A 15,963-nucleotide genomic window follows, 5' to 3' on the forward strand; every position below is an offset into this window, starting at 1 on the left:
AGTAGGTTTATAAAACATGATTTCCCTTCATAAAGTCATGTTGACTTTGTCTAATCATGTTGATATTTCCTAATTATCCTGTTATCACATCCTTTATAATAGATCCTAGAATTTTCCCTACTACTGATGTTAGACTGATGTAATTCCCTATTTTCTCCCTCCCTCGTTTTTTAAATATTGCCACCCTCCAATCTTCTGGCTTTTCTGGAATCTACATAAATTTGGAAGGTGACATTCAACATAGCCACCATTTCCATGGCCACATACTCTGGGATGTAGATTATCAGGCCTTGGGGATTTATCAGCTTTTAGCTCCATTAATTTCTCCAACACTATTTTGTTTAGTGATACTACTTTTCCTCAATTCCTTCTTTGTGTCGTATTATACAATTGTAAAGGTTTAACAAAAATATTACATGCAACAAGTATGATGAGCAGAATTTAAGCACCGTAGAATTATCATAAACCAGTGTCTGCCTTTTCTATGATACCCTTTCTTTGAACTCTGAATGAAACACTAACAATTTAATGGTTTTTGGCCATAATCTTTTCAAGGTCTACCAAAGGTAGTGAAGAGACATTAGCGACATATTGACCAGCTTGTATTTCTATTTTATACTATGGTTTCTAATCTTGCTGGTGCGACTCTAAATCAATACACTGGTAGTCTTCCCCTCTTCAAATATGATTAGTACACATCCATATTTATGTGATACAAATTACTTTTGTCAAGGTTTATCAAGTTTAATATGGATTTTTTCTCACAATTCTCCTCTATTAATGGTAACATACCTTCTAGGGGTCCTGTATGTCTGCAATGGACGCTGTGTATGTCTGATTGGCAACCAACTTCAAAATTATTCTCCTCACTCATTCCTTCTGAAACAGATTTTCTCTTTTCATTGTTTTTATCAACACCAGGTGAATGAAGTTGCAATGAGGGACTTTTCCTCTCTTTAAGCCAATCATTTTATGTCTTATCCAAGATATGCTCTGCAGTCATCTGCACCTATTCAAATTCTTCCCATTGATGTTTCGAAAAGAATTGAGCTTCTATTTTCACTTAATTCATCATTTTATTCAAGCATTTGTTTATTCTCTCATTTTCCAATTCTTTTCCAAGTTTGTTAAACTTTTCATTCAGTTCAGTAACTACTCTGGTGAGTTAGTTTCCTGTGTTTACAAAGTCACAGATTATCACAGAATTTACAGTGCAGAAGGAGGCTATTCAGCCCATCGAGTCTGCACCAGCCCTTGGGAAGAGCACCCTACTTGATCCCACACCTCCACCCTATCCCTGTATCCCAGTCACCCCACCTAACCCTTTGGGCACTAAGGGCAACTTAGCATGGCCAATCCACCTAACCTGCACATCTTTGGACTGTGGGAGGAAAACGGAGCACCCGGAGAAAACCCAGGCAGACACAGGGAGAACATACAAACTCCATACAGTCCGTCACCTGAGGCCGGAACTGAACTCGGGACCCTGGAGCTGTGAGGCAGCAATTCTAACCACTGTGCCGCCATGCCGCCCATCTGTGGAACCCATATACAAGGTGAAAACATCACTTGGGAATTCAGTTCATTTCAAAGTCTTTCTTCCATGGTCACTGACTGCTCCTCGTGCTCTTATTTAATTCATTCATTAGATCCTCAAACTGCTTCCTAAAATTTTCCTTGATTGCTTTTAAATTCTGGATCTGCTCCTCCATATCATGCATCTAATTTTTAGGTTCTCCTATTTGTATTGCAGTTTAAGGATCTCATTGCTTTGTTCGTGATGAAATTCTAATGGTTCATCAGTTTTGGTTTTTAATTCTGCATTGAACCAATTATTTTGAGTCACCAGCAATTCCTTTTCCTGTTCAAAGCATTTTTTTAATAATACTTTAAAGAGATTTTTAATGCTTGAAATTTGTCAAGTATTTAACTGAAGATCTAACTTCGATGAATTTGTTTCAATAAGTTTATCATTTAGATGTTTCAAGTTCTCATTCAATTTTTCTACTTCCTGTCTTTAATGCTAAATTGTTGTCATCAATTCACATTTTTCATCAGCAAACTCATCTTAGTGTGTAAAAGTTGGTTCACCACATTTGGGCTGGATTCTCCGTCATTTCTGTTTCAGCACGCCGGGGATCAAAGATCTCAGGAAAACACACAAATTATTGGTTAATTCACTTAGGATCGGACTCCGGAGTCTGTGGGGCTGGAATTGACTAGGCACTCGGCAAGTGTGTTGTAACACCTTACTTCATCTCCCTTGCCGATGCCCACCGGAAACTTTCCTCTTCACATTGAGTAAGTATTTTTAGATGTTGAGGTAATTTCATTACAAACTTATATACAGCCTGCGATGACGTACCAAAAATGTTAGGTGGGGTACCCCGGCACCAACATCCCCAGCCCTACCCCTGCAAACATTATTACTCACCCGTGTTTTCTACTATTAATCCTTGAATTTAATCACAGCACAAGGACTGTAGTAGTTCAAAGTGAAGACACACTATCACTTTCTTAGGGTACATGGAGAAGGGAAATTAATCTGACATTTCCAACATTTGCCAAATGCTGATAATAAATGATACAAGTTATCTTAGCACGCACCCATACATATTTTAGATTTTTTAAATTGTAGAATTATTCCATTGATATGAGTCATATACCTTCTTGTCCAGAAAGCCATAAAACATAATGGGCAGGATTCTCCGAGCCCGCGCCGGGTCGGAGCCCCGACGCTGAGCTGCCGATTCTCTGGCGCAGTCGCCGTGGCGCTAGTCGGGGCCGTTGAAACCACGATTCTCCGTGCTCTACGGGCCGAGTGCACGCCGAGTCCCGCCGGCGTCGTTTGTGTATGGTCCTACCCGGTGGGACCTCGGCGTTCTGGCTGCGGGGGCCGTCCTGCTGGGCGGGGGGGGCGGGGGGGGCGGAGCGAGCAGACGCCGGGGATCCCCCACGGTAGCCAGGCCCACGATCAGGGACTACCGATCGGCGGGCCCGCTCATTCCGGTGGGGGGGCCTATGTTCCTCTGCTCCGGGCCCCCCCGCCATGTTGCCCGGGGGCCGGCTCGGAGACGGCCATGGCCGCATGTGCAGACTTGCGCAGGACGTGACGCGCATGCGTGGACCCGCGCCGGCTGTTTAGGGCCAGCTTTCAGCACCAGAGCAGCGCACAGCACTCCGGCGCCGTTCTAGCCCCCGAGGAAGGGGAGAATGACTAGGCTCTGAGACCACTTTACGCCAGCGTCGTTCGCGCCGGTTTTGACGCCAGCATCAACACAGCAAGTTGAAGGCTGGGAGCCATTAGCAGAGCTTTGTAGAATCTGATCTATCATAATGCTTTAATATGCCTTTTATGCATGGTATACTCAAGCTAATGTGGCCCATCTACACATTCAGCTAAATTAGTAATTTTAGTTCACCAGTGACAATCATTAATGACTGTGTCAAATTTATATCAGAATTCAGCACTTTTCAAAGTACTCTTGCTTGGATTGCAATATTCACCCTGGCTTTAATTGGGTAATAAAATTAATGGAACTTCTAATGTGTGCTTCCAGAACCAGATGTATTGATCTCAGTCAAATACTCTACCTTCGTCATAATATTTGATCAACATTTTGAAGTCTCCATTTTTTATGCTGATCATAAACATCAAGAAGGAATATATTTTGCGACAGGCTATACTCAGCAATTTAAGAATAATGCCAGTCAGTTTTAGGCATGGTTATTAATGACAATGCAACTTTTAAACGTATCTGGCATGTAATTTGCATCAGACATTATAACCTATAGAGCAATGCACACATGATTTTTAGAGTTTCTAACTGTTTACTTGCAGTTCGGTTCTCTTTAATAATTGCTTGGCTCCATTTCAAAGCCTAAGTGGTTCATCTAAGTCTGACATCACTCTGCTTAGCAACCACATACACTGTTTGCCTTTCTGTTCCCACAAGCATGACCTTTAGTTAATTTCTTTCCAAGCTCCTTTTACACTGAGATTCTTTGTCCTCACATACGTGATTAAGACTCTACCTAGCCTCTGTAACATTAATTTATTTCATCATAGCTGCCAAGGCGCTACGTGCTTTCCTGCTTTCCTGTTGGAGTGGATCATTATTACATGTATTATTTTGCTGAGTTACCTCAATTTGTTGTTTTACGTTGACATATCTTTCAAAAAGGTCACTTAACTCTTTGATTTGTTATTGGTAATTCATGGAGAAAACTCAGTATAACACTTCACTTGACACAACTTCAAAAATGGAAGGCTTCTGAAGTTTTAAACTTACCAGCTTTTGAATCATCAATGTAACTCTTGAGTTTGGGAATAGTATAATCACTTCTATGCTGGCAATTATACTAAATGCATTTCTGGGATTTTTTTAATGTGCTAATGAGGGATTCCTTGGTGGCACTGCCAGGATGCCAGGTCAGCAGTGCCATAGTGCCCGTGTGACATTGTGGGTGCCAGGGATCACCCTACCTCAAACACGACCACCCATAGGGAGACCCCTCCCCCCACCCCCCAAGTGCCAGCACACCTGATCCAGGTTTGTGGAAACCGGCTCGGGGTCTCTGATTCGAGGCTGTGAGATCGCAGGCGCTGGATAGATCTGATGAAGATATATTCAAATGTGACTCAATGCTCATTTGAAATTGCAAATCTGGGTCCCGACTTCAATGGGCAGAATCCAGATTGTGGCAGCTGGCGAGATGTCACCTGATCTCCAAAGTGTGATGAGATGAGTAAATCTCGTGAGAGGCTTCTCGTGAGATTTACCGGCCTCGTCGCGTCCCGAGTCGGGCACGGCGCAGCCGATAAATCACATCCAGAGCTCAGGCAACAATTGCAGCATTGAGCACGATCCTGAGCAACCATTATTGGAAGGATATTAGAGGCATGAAGAGGGTACAATGGGGCAGTGGAGGTTCACTGGGATTATAGGAGAAAAGCAGGTTATAAAATAACCCTCCAAATAGTGACGCATTTCATTGAAAGAGACAAGGATAAAGGAACATTTCATATTCATGGAAGGATTCAATAAGGTAAATAATGAAAGATTGCTTCCATTGTTAACACAAAAGATCATTATGGACATTTACACCACAATGCAGAGTGAAGCGGTGGCATAGTGGTATTGTCGCCGGTCTAGTAATCCAGAGATGCAGGATAATGATCTGGGGACCTGGTTCAAATCCCTCCACGGCAGGTGGTGGGATTTAAACTCAATAATATATCTGAAATTAAAAGTCCAATGATGACCATGAAACTATTATTGATTGTTGTAAGAACCTATTTGGTTCAGTAATGTCTTTAACGGGGCTGGTTTAGCACACTGGGCTAAATCGCTGGTTTTAGCAGACCAAGGGAGGCCAGCAGCACGGTTCAATTCACATACCAGCCTCCCTGAACAGGCGCTGGAATATCGCGACTAGGGGCTTTTCACAGTAACTTCATTTTTGGGCAGCACGGTAGCATGGTGGTTAGCATAAATGCTTCACAGCTCCAGGGTCCCAGGTTCGGTTCCCGGCTGGGTCACTGTCTGTGCGGAGTCTGCACGTCCTCCCCGTATGTGCGTGGGTTTCCTCCGGGTGCTCCGGTTTCCTCCCACAGTCCAAAGATGTGCGGGTTAGGTGGATTGGCCATGCTAAATTGCCCGTAGTGTCCTAAAATGTAAGGTTAAAGGGGGGGGGGGGGGTTGTTGGGTTACGGGCATAGGCTGGATACGTGGGTTTGAGTAGGGTGATCATTGCTCGGCACAACATCGAGGGCCGAAGGGCCTGTTCTGTGCTGCACTGTTCTATGTTCTATGTTCTAATTGTTGCTGAGGCAGAGATTAGAAAATAATTTCAGAGATAATTAGATAGCTCTTCCAAAAGAGAAATATAAAGGACACTGGAAATGGCAAGAATCCAGGCATGGAAGGCTGTGCATATTTCAGTACCACCTAGTGATTTCCATCCTAGTCGCTAACAGAGTCTCATTTATCTTTACTTCACAATGATTAGTTAATAGGCCAGCTTCTATTATCATTGCAGCAGTAATAATTACACCAGTTTAGTGGTCACAGAGGAGTCCAATTTGAGAATGTGAGGAAAACTATTTATTGTTTAAGTAAACTCTATACACACTACATTCAGGTTCCAGCCGGGACTACACCAACTCAGCTCCTTTGTTAGGGTCTATTACTCTATTGATAGGGCTCTGCCTCTCATCAGGGAAGCTCTTATTCCACGAGGCTCACGGGGAGGCTTATTGACCCATCCCCGTAGGTCTTGTGTGTGTTATAACATTCCCCCCCCCCCCCCGCAAAGTCTGAAGACCCTTTTGAGGAAGGTGGAGCAGGATGGCGACTGCTCTTCTTCACCTGAGGCTGCACTTCCTGAACCTGCGGGGCTGAATCAAAAGGGCTTGTATCGCTCCGGGGAATGCCGTTTCCTCGCCAATCGCCTGGTGGGTACCACCCCTGGAGACTGCCCTCCGATTTGTTCACTGTCAGAAACTTCCGACGCCTAGGTTCCCATATCTGGGTCAGGTCGACGACGTCTCGCATCTCTGTGTCGGGTCTCCCAGGGGGTGATTCCCCACAACCTGCTGATGTCAGGGAGATCCGTTTAGCAACTGGCTCTTCTGGAGGAGTTTTGAGTAATGCTGATCTCCTGCCTCTCAGGTGGTCCACATGCTTCCTCATTATTATGGGGAGCACGGTAGCATGGTGGTTAGCATCAATGCTTCACAGCTCCAGGGTCCCAGGTTCGATTCCCGGCTGGGTCACTATCTGTGCGGAGTCTGCACGTCCTCCCCGTGTGTGCGTGGGTTTCCTCCGGGTGCTCCGGTTTCCTCCCACAGTCCAAAGATGTGCAGGTTAGGTGGATTGGCCAGGCTAAATTGCCCTTAGTGTCCTAAAAAAAATAATGTTAATGGGGGTTGTTGGGTTACTGGTATACGGTGGATACGTGGGCTTGAGTAGGGTGATCATTGCTCGGCACAACATTGAGGGCCGAAGGGCCTGTTCTGTGCTGTACTATTTTAATTCTAATTATTCAATCTTGAGCCTGAATTTGATATGAGATCAGTCCTGTCTCGTATTATCGTCCCAGGAACCCACGTGGTGCCCACCCCCCCTTGAAATTCCGGAGATAAACTGTGTCACCTGGTTCGAACCTTCTGGTCTGCATTCACCTGTCTGGGCTATGCCCCGGCTTCTCCGGATTGCACCGCACTTTTCCGTCAATATCAGGGAACACGGGCTGAGACGATTCCGGAGCTGCCTGTCCATTGAAAGCTCTGCCAGTGCTACGCAAATCACAATGTGTGGAATGATGCGATAGCAAAATAACAAGCTACCTAGCGTTTCTCCAAGGCCCCGAAGTCTGCTTCTTTAAGCCTCTTTTTAAAATTTGCAGCGCTCTTTCAGCCAGTCCGTTTGAGGTTGAGAGGTATGGGGCTATGCGGATGTGTTTCACCCCGATGGCCTTCATAAAACCCCTGAACATCCTGCTGGTAAAGGGTGCACAGTTATCCATGACCAAAACCTCTGGAATGCCATGTGGACTGAATGAGAGTCGAAGCTTGTCGATCTTCGCTCTCGATGAAGTAGACGACGTCCTGTGGACCTCAAGCCACTTTGAATGAGCATCTACAGTAATCAGGAACATGGATCCCAAAAAAAGGCCAGCGAGGTCGTTGCGAAGCCACACCCATGGTCGGCAAAGTCATTCCCATGGGTGAAGGGGTGCAGCTGGTGGGAGCTTCTGTTGCTGTTGGCAGGCACCCCACTGCTGAACCAGCCATTCTATCTCACCATCCAGGCATGGCCATCAGGCGTAACTACGGGCGAGAATTTTCATCTTTGAAACTCCTCGATGTCCGTTGTGCAGATCATGTAGTATGGGGTCTTGACCCTGCCGAGGGACCATGACGCGAGTTCCCCACAGAAGGATGCCATCTTTGACGCTGAGCTCCGATACCTTGGTTGTAAGGCCCTAAATTCATCGGGCAATCTCCGGACTTTTGACAGCAAAGGGTCTTTCTGTGCCCACTCACGTATCTGGCTCCTACAGTCCAGTCATGGTAGTTTGCCATCAGTGTGACCAGTTCCTCAAACAACTTGGAATCTGGGGCAGGTAGTTCATCATTTTATTGTACTGAAAGTGGGGCCCCACAGGCAGTTAAAAGGATCACCATCTGTCATTCATCTCCGACGATAGATATGGTGCATCCGCTCCGCATATTGCATCCAATCTTTCACGCATGCATTGAACACATCAAGTCAGCCAAAGAGCAGCATTCTGGAAATGGTTCAAATCTTAATCTAGTAGAATGGGAGGAGATGGCTGTGCTTTCGGTAGTCAGCAGCGTCGACTGTAGATCCACTTTACCCTCGGAGCCTATTTAGTGGCCACAAAGGAGCCCAATTCAGGAAACGTGAAGAAAACTATTTACTATTAAAGCAAACAATATACACACAATATTCAGGTTCCAGCTGGGAATTAAAACTAGTTCAGTTCTTCTCTGGACCGGCTTTTATGTTGGGTCCATGGTTCTATTGATAGGGCTCCGCCTCTCATTGGGGAAGCTTGTATTCCACGAGGCTCGCTGGGAGGTTAATCAGCTCATCCTCATAGGTCTTGTGCGGGTTATAACAAACAGACACTACTCTCTTGTTTGTTTTTTCATATTTCTCCATTGGTAAGAGTTCTGAACTTTCCTTCAGGCCTCCAACTCTCATACATCTTCTCTCATGGTGTCTCCACAACAATCCATTTGTCTCCTCAAGTTTCTACTGCTGTAAATGGCAAAGAATAAATAGTCCCAGTTGAAATAGTTGGTGGTGGCAATGATATAATGGCTTGATTGATTTCCTTCATTGGTGAAATTGCTGTGATCCTCTGAGTGCTATGTCTTGTTATGCTCTATGTGTAGCATAAGCGGCTTCCTTGTGGTGCACTTGACAAAGGTTGAGTTGTGCCAGCCAATGAAACTACAACTGCTCATCCCATTCCCGTCTCTGGATACCTCCTTTATTATCGCTGCATATGTCTCTGGTGCTCCCTCTAGTGTTTAGCTAGTCTACATTAACCCCTTGAGCATTTACAGTGATGCGCATCACCACATGCTACACAAAACGTATATGCAGTGATAATAAAGGAAGTGTCCAGAGACGGGAATGGGATGAGCAGTTGTAGTTTCACGGGCTGGCACAACTCACCAGAAAGAGGCTGGTAAGAGAGTCATCAGCTTCCAGCACAGAGGAGGGAAATTAAGCGTGAAAGAGACCTCAACTGACTTCAGTATCTCTTCTTAAAGCTACAGTAAGCCAATCCTTAACAGTAGATTGTTATGAAATGATAAAGTGGAATGTTGAATTACTGTGTTGAGCTGTATCAGTCTAAATGGTCAGTCTGTTAACTGAGTTCCTACGACGCCGCCTCCTAGCTATATTAAATGTGTTAATGAAAAAACCTGCAACATGATTCTCCTTTCCTGACAGTGTTGATGCCAACACAGAATTTGTGGAATTTCACAACAGCAAAACTGGAGCCACACCTGGACCAATTCCACTACTGTTAAGGGGCTAACACCGGCACCACGTATAACACCGGCACCATGTATAACATCGGCACCACGTATAACACCGGCACCACGTATAACACCGGCACCATGTATAACATCGGCACCACGTATAACACCGGCACCACGTATAACACCGGCACCACGTATAACACCGGCACCACGTATAACATCGGCACCACATATAACACCGGCACCACATGTAACACCGGCACCACGTATAACACCGGCACCACGTGTAACACCGGCACCATGTATAACACCAGCACCACGTGTAACACCGGCACCACGTATAACATCGGCACCACATATAACACCGGCACCACATGTAACACCGGCACCACGTATAACACCGGCACCACGTATAACACCGGCACCACGTGTAACACCGGCACCACGTGTAACACCGGCACCACGTATAACACCGGCACCACGTATAACACCGGCACCACGTGTAACACCGGCACCACGTGTAACACCGGCACCACGTGTAACACCGGCACCACGTGTAACACCGGCACCACGTATAACACCGGCACCACGTATAACACCGGCACCACGTGTAACACCGGCACCACGTGTAACACCGGCACCACGTGTAACACCGGCACCACGTATAACACCGGCACCACGTGTAACACCGGCACCACGTGTAACACCGGCACCACGTGTAACACCGGCACCACGTGTAACACCGGCACCACGTGTAACACCGGCACCACGTGTAACACCGGCACCACGTATAACACCGGCACCACGTGTAACACCGGCACCACGTGTAACACCGGCACCACGTATAACACAATCGATTCCAATGAGAAACGGTGCGGGATTCACCAGATTCACGATTGACCCTCAGGAGACTGACAAGCTGCAGCCACATATACACACTTCACTCCCCACACACACCATCCCAGCCAACAAGTTGGCAGCGAGGAGAGCGGCTCCACGTTTCAACGATGCCGGGCTTGGAGGGATTAGAACTGTTCTCTTTGGAGAGAAGAAGGCTAAAGGAGATTTGAAAGAGATGTTCAAAATCATGAGGGGGTTGGACATGGATGGTAAAAGCATTGAGAATGAAAGGGCACAGATTTAAAGTAATTTGCTAAAGAAACAAATGCAATGTGAGAAAAACCCTTTTCATACGACAAGTGGTGTGGGCCTGGAATGCACTGCTTGGAAGTATGATGGAGGCAGGTTCAATCCAGCCATTCAAGAGGGTATTAGAGGATTACTTGAAGAGAAACAATATGCAGGGGCATGGAGAAAAAGGCAGGGGAATGGCACTAAGCCATGGTGCTCACGAGGAGAGCCGGTACAGACTTGATGGGCTGAATGGCCTCCTTCTGCACCATAACAATTCTGTGATATAGTGCCCACATTCAAAGTAGCTTTTTCAAATGTCTATTTCCCAAAAGGTTTCTTGGACATATTGATGCGACTATACCACTATAAATCACTAATCTTTTATTTGAACTCATGGAAGTGTGAGCCTTGAAGGAGCAGGGCGGTATTCTCTGTTCCCTGATGCCTAAATTGGGAAATGCGATTGGGCGGAGAATCAGTTCCAATGACAAAATTGGTGCGGGTGCCGATTTGACGGCAATTCGCGATTCTCCATCAACTTGACAGCGGCGTCAATGCGTTCTGGAACGCACGTAAAGGAAACACTGTTTGTATTTCGTTCGTGGGCCCGAGCTGGTATTCTCTGGAGCCTCCGTGATTTCCTGCCTCTGATGGGCCGAGTTCCCAACAGTGCGGTTCACATGGCTGCATGTCAGGTGGCAACCCTGTCCTGGGCTTCAGCCAGCGCCTGCACAGAATGCCCCAGGTCTTGGACATAAAGTCATAGATGTTTATATCATGGAAACAGGCCCTTCGGCTCAGCTTGTCCATGCCGCCCAGTTTCTATCACTAAGCAAGTCCCACTTGCCCGCATTTGGCCCATATCCCTCTATACCCACCCTGCCCATGTAACTGTCTAACTGCCTTTAAGGAAAAAATTGTACCCGCCTGTCCCACTGCCTCTAGCAGCTCGTTCCAGACGCTCACCACCCTCTGTGTGAAAACATTTCCCTTCTGGTCTCTTTTGTTTCTCTCTCTTCTCACCTTAAACCTATGCCATCTGGTTCTAGACTCCTCTACCTTTGGGAAGGCCAAAAATGTTACAGTAAGACCAGTTCGAACATAACTAAAGTCCAGGAGTTGTAGCGACAAGAACATATCCAATGAATCGTTCTTTAACTTCTTCAGTCCCAACTGAAGTTCCACAGGGTGGAATTTTAAGTTAAGCTTTGGTGGCCAAACAATAGGCTGATTTTGAACTTGCCGTTCTATTTCAAAAACAAATAATTCCGTATGCAGAGTGAGAAGACTGACGATGATGCTGAATCCAAGGTCGATTACTATGAAAATCTGCTTGACGTTATCGATGATGATGCAGAAAGTGATGACATGGAAGGTGAGACGCATGATGAACGTGATGAGCTGCTTGTACATCTCTTCTCCAGCAGCACAGAAGAGGCTCCAGCGGCATGGGCCCAACGGTCTGCAAGCACCGATGAGGTGGACATGGGGAGCACCCAGACCGTGCTGGGCTCTGTGGAGAGCGGGATTTGGAGATGGTGCATGTAGAAATTGGAGCTGCTGATACAACCGACGATCAGCTATTGATTGAGCCTGAGACCCAAGAAGTCATCCCAATCTTGGAAAAACTGGCCTCGGAGGTATGTAGTGACCCATTACAAGACCTTGAAATGGCTCCGGTAATTTACTCCCAAGCAGTCGACGACATCGATGACGAATGGGAGGACATAGATAACAGTGGCATGGAGATTGCAATAGTAGGCAACTCTGACACTGACTCTGAGGACAACCTAATGACCTCCTCATTATGCAGCTCCACGGATCACTCGCACATTTGCGAGTTTGATCAAGAAGACTCAATGCTTGGACCAGCTCAGCCTGAAACTGTAGTCATCTGCAGTGATGAAGAGAAAGTCACCGATGCTCCAGCACACCAAGAAGAGGTGAAACTGCCAACCCCAGTTCCATCCTTCAGGCCGGCACTAGAAACCAAGGTGATCCAGCATGTTGATGAGGCTGCAGAACTAAGCATGGTCACATCACCCAGAGATGATGTGATGCCTAAACCTCTGCAAACATCACACAATGACAGCCAATGCCACGCCAGAGGCTGTTACAAAGAAAACAACCAAAACCAAGAGACACACCAAAATACATCACCGTGTACAAAAAAAAAGAAAAAAGAGAAGACTGGGAGAACTACCTCATCCCACCAACCAATCAGCAATGAGAGCAGTTGCAAGTAGCAAGCAACAGCATGCAAGTAAACGGAAGAGAAAGCGACTGGTAACGCAAATATGGCAGCCGTGGACACAGGCCTTTCAAAGGCACAGAGCGAAGAGAAGCAGGACACCACCAAGTAAATCAGGCTCTGACGAGGTGGGCAACAACTCGCAAGAATGAGATCTGCACAAAGGAAATGGACACTTGTCTGGCACAGCATGTAAATGGACACTTTAGTAAAACTTGCTCACTGTACCAGCTACATATAATGAATGTGTAAAGTGCAATGTTTAATGTAACCTGTAAGAAAAAAATATCTCAATGTTTTGTGAGGAAGGGGGATGTGGTGATATGCCTATGGGCTATATCATAGTTGGATGGTGTGCGACCTCCAACCAGCAGGTGGTGGTACAGACACACCATGTGATCTCTAAACCAAGGTCATGTGACCTGTGACTCAGATATAAAAGGAGACACATCTGGCTAGCTGCAGAAGAAGATTGCGAGGGTAATAAGTTGAATAGATTCAACTTATTACATATATGTGAATGGTCAGTGCTAGGTGCAGGTTCCAGAGGAGTAGTTCGCAGACTCCATGCTCTGTATCAGATTGCTATCTTATCACATGAGACTCAGGAAAAGATTCTGGTTTGGACAAGTCGAAGTGTTTGGTGAGTTTCTTTGTGAAGTACAAAGGACCAAACACAACATCCAGATCGGCATCGGTGAATCTTTGGGCCGCTCTCCTTGCTGCCATCTTGGGTGGGATGTTGTGTGAGGGAGCGCAGTGTGTATCTGCGGCTGCAGCTTGTCAGTCACCTGAGTATCAATCTTGGACCAGCGAACCCGGCACTGTTTCTCATTGTAATCAATTGTGTTCCATGGAGCACCTGTGCTAGCCCCTTAACAGTAGCTGAATCGGTCCAAGTGTGGTGCCGGTTTTTCTGTTGTGCAATTCCACAAATTCTGCCACGGCATCAACAGTCTCAGAAATGGAGAATCTCGCTGGCAATCTTTCAGTAACTCAGCAGAAGTGCAGCATTCAGCTTGGGAAACAAATCAGGACCTGCATATTTTGGGTCCTGATCCACATTATTGCATTTATGCAGAGCATTTTTAAAGACAAAGCTGACTGAAATTGGAACTGTTCTTTGGGGGCCAAGGCCATGGAACCAGCCTGGAACCCAAAAGATCTAGAAGTTTGTAATGCAATTGAATTGGAAGACATGACTTCCCTTTGTCTGAGCTTGCTGGAGTCTGGATTTCCCATAAGCTTAATGAAGGTTGGTACCTAGGATGTAGCAATAGTGGCACAGGCATCTGCTAGTTCATGTTAATCAAATATCAGAGTCAAAAACAAAAGATGGCCAACTCAAGCCCAAGTAGCAGGTGTAATGTTCTTTCATTATGCTGATGTTGAATCTTGATGTGGTAGTGTTAACAAAGAACATTAATTTTACAAAAACACTGTTTTTTACTAACACTACCCTAAAGATGTGGAGATGCTGGCATTGGACTGAGGTGGGCACAGTAAGAAGTCTGACAATATCAAGTTAAAGTCCAACAGGTTTATTTTGAATCACTAGCTTTCGGAGCACCACTCCTTCCTCAGGTGAGACTCACCTGATGAAGGAGCTGTGCTCCGAAAGCTAGTGATTAGAAACAAACCTGTTGGACTTTACACTACTCTAAAGAATTACTATAATGTCTAAGATTAATACAGTTCGAAATATTGGTTCAACACTAACTAACACTAAGAAACTACAGAGCTACTCTAATATGCGACTGCTATTAACTCCTTACTCACACCTTGCCCTAAAACACATGGGGCGCGATTCTCCGCACTCCCGACAGTGCGGAGAATAGCGTGGCTCGTAAAATTGTACGGCCACGCTGTTCCGACGCCCTCCCGCTATTCTCCCCCCCCCCACGCCCGACTCCCGATACAAATCGCTGCCGCCGTTTTTTTACGGCCGGCAGCGATTCTCAGCTGATGAATGGGCCGAGTTCCCAGCCCTTTACGGCTGTTTTTACGAACGGCAAACACACCTGGTCTGGCCGTTCGTAAAAACGGCCGTAAACTGTCGATTTTTAAAACCATGGCACCGATTGGCACGGCAGTACCACGGCCGTGCCAAGGGTACCATGGGCCCGATGCCCGCGCACTCTTTGTCCTTCCGCCGCCCCGCAGTATCCATTCGCGGGGCAGCTGAGGGGCATCCCGGCCCGCGCATGCGCGGGTTTCGCGCAAATGCGCGATGACGTCATCCGCGCATGCGCGGGCTGGAGTCTTCCAATCCGCGCATGCGCGGCTGACATCATATGACGCGTCAGCCGGCGCTAACTCTGGCAAGTGGGCTTAACGAAATTCGTTAAGCCCGCGATGCCGGAGTTTACGGCGTCGGGATGCTAGCCCCGACCGGGGACCAGAATCGGTTCCCGGTCGGGAAGGGGGGGGCTGGCGTCAAACCCGCCCGGATTTGACGCCAGCCTTACGATTTCTCCCCATATGGGAGAATCACGCCCATGATGCTTCCGGGTCATGTGCCTGCATACTCATACCACATGCTAGTCAGATGCTAGAACTACAATAGTAAAACATATAACTTATAATACCCATACAGATGATGATCTACTCATATTATGTACAGATGATAGTCTACCTATCATCACAGCAGGGTGGCTGGTCATACATTTTTCAAAGCATAATGTCTCCTTGATCAAATATTAATTTTAATCAAATGCTCCTTTTGACTTGGCCCTATTCTTTACTGGGTGGGATTTCTAAGCCTAATGTGTGGAGTTCCAGAAGCCTTACTTATTTGTGAGTTTTTGAGGAATTCTTGTCTGGAAGCTTGAAATGATCCATAGGCTTGGCATGCTGTCAGGTGGACTCTGAAGAAGCCAAGGCCAGAAGCACGTCTCTTGTCTGCTGCTCAGGATAAATTTTGCAAATTGGGGTGGTTATGGCATGTCTCGGGGAGTCAGACATGATCATGGCGATTGCAGTGAGTTTGGGCGCAAAGATGGGGCTTGGTGGAGTCAGTGAGTGCAGAGACATCAGTAAGCTTGAAGGG

The 15,963-nt window shown here is 46.4% G+C and overlaps 1 protein-coding gene across 1 annotated transcript; it reads left to right on the top strand.

Moving 5' to 3' along the window:
- Window positions 1-9,613: 9,613 nt before the first annotated feature.
- On the top strand, window positions 9,614-10,429 carry LOC119977230 (insoluble matrix shell protein 4-like). The gene has a single exon (XM_038817946.1). It carries the CDS (start codon window positions 9,614-9,616, stop codon window positions 10,427-10,429), a length of 816 nt encoding a protein of 271 aa, XP_038673874.1.
- The last annotated feature ends 5,534 nt before the right edge of the window (window positions 10,430-15,963 follow it).

This window comes from Scyliorhinus canicula, chromosome 14, assembly GCF_902713615.1.
Source record: "Scyliorhinus canicula chromosome 14, sScyCan1.1, whole genome shotgun sequence".
Taxonomy (NCBI): Eukaryota; Metazoa; Chordata; class Chondrichthyes; order Carcharhiniformes; family Scyliorhinidae; genus Scyliorhinus; species Scyliorhinus canicula.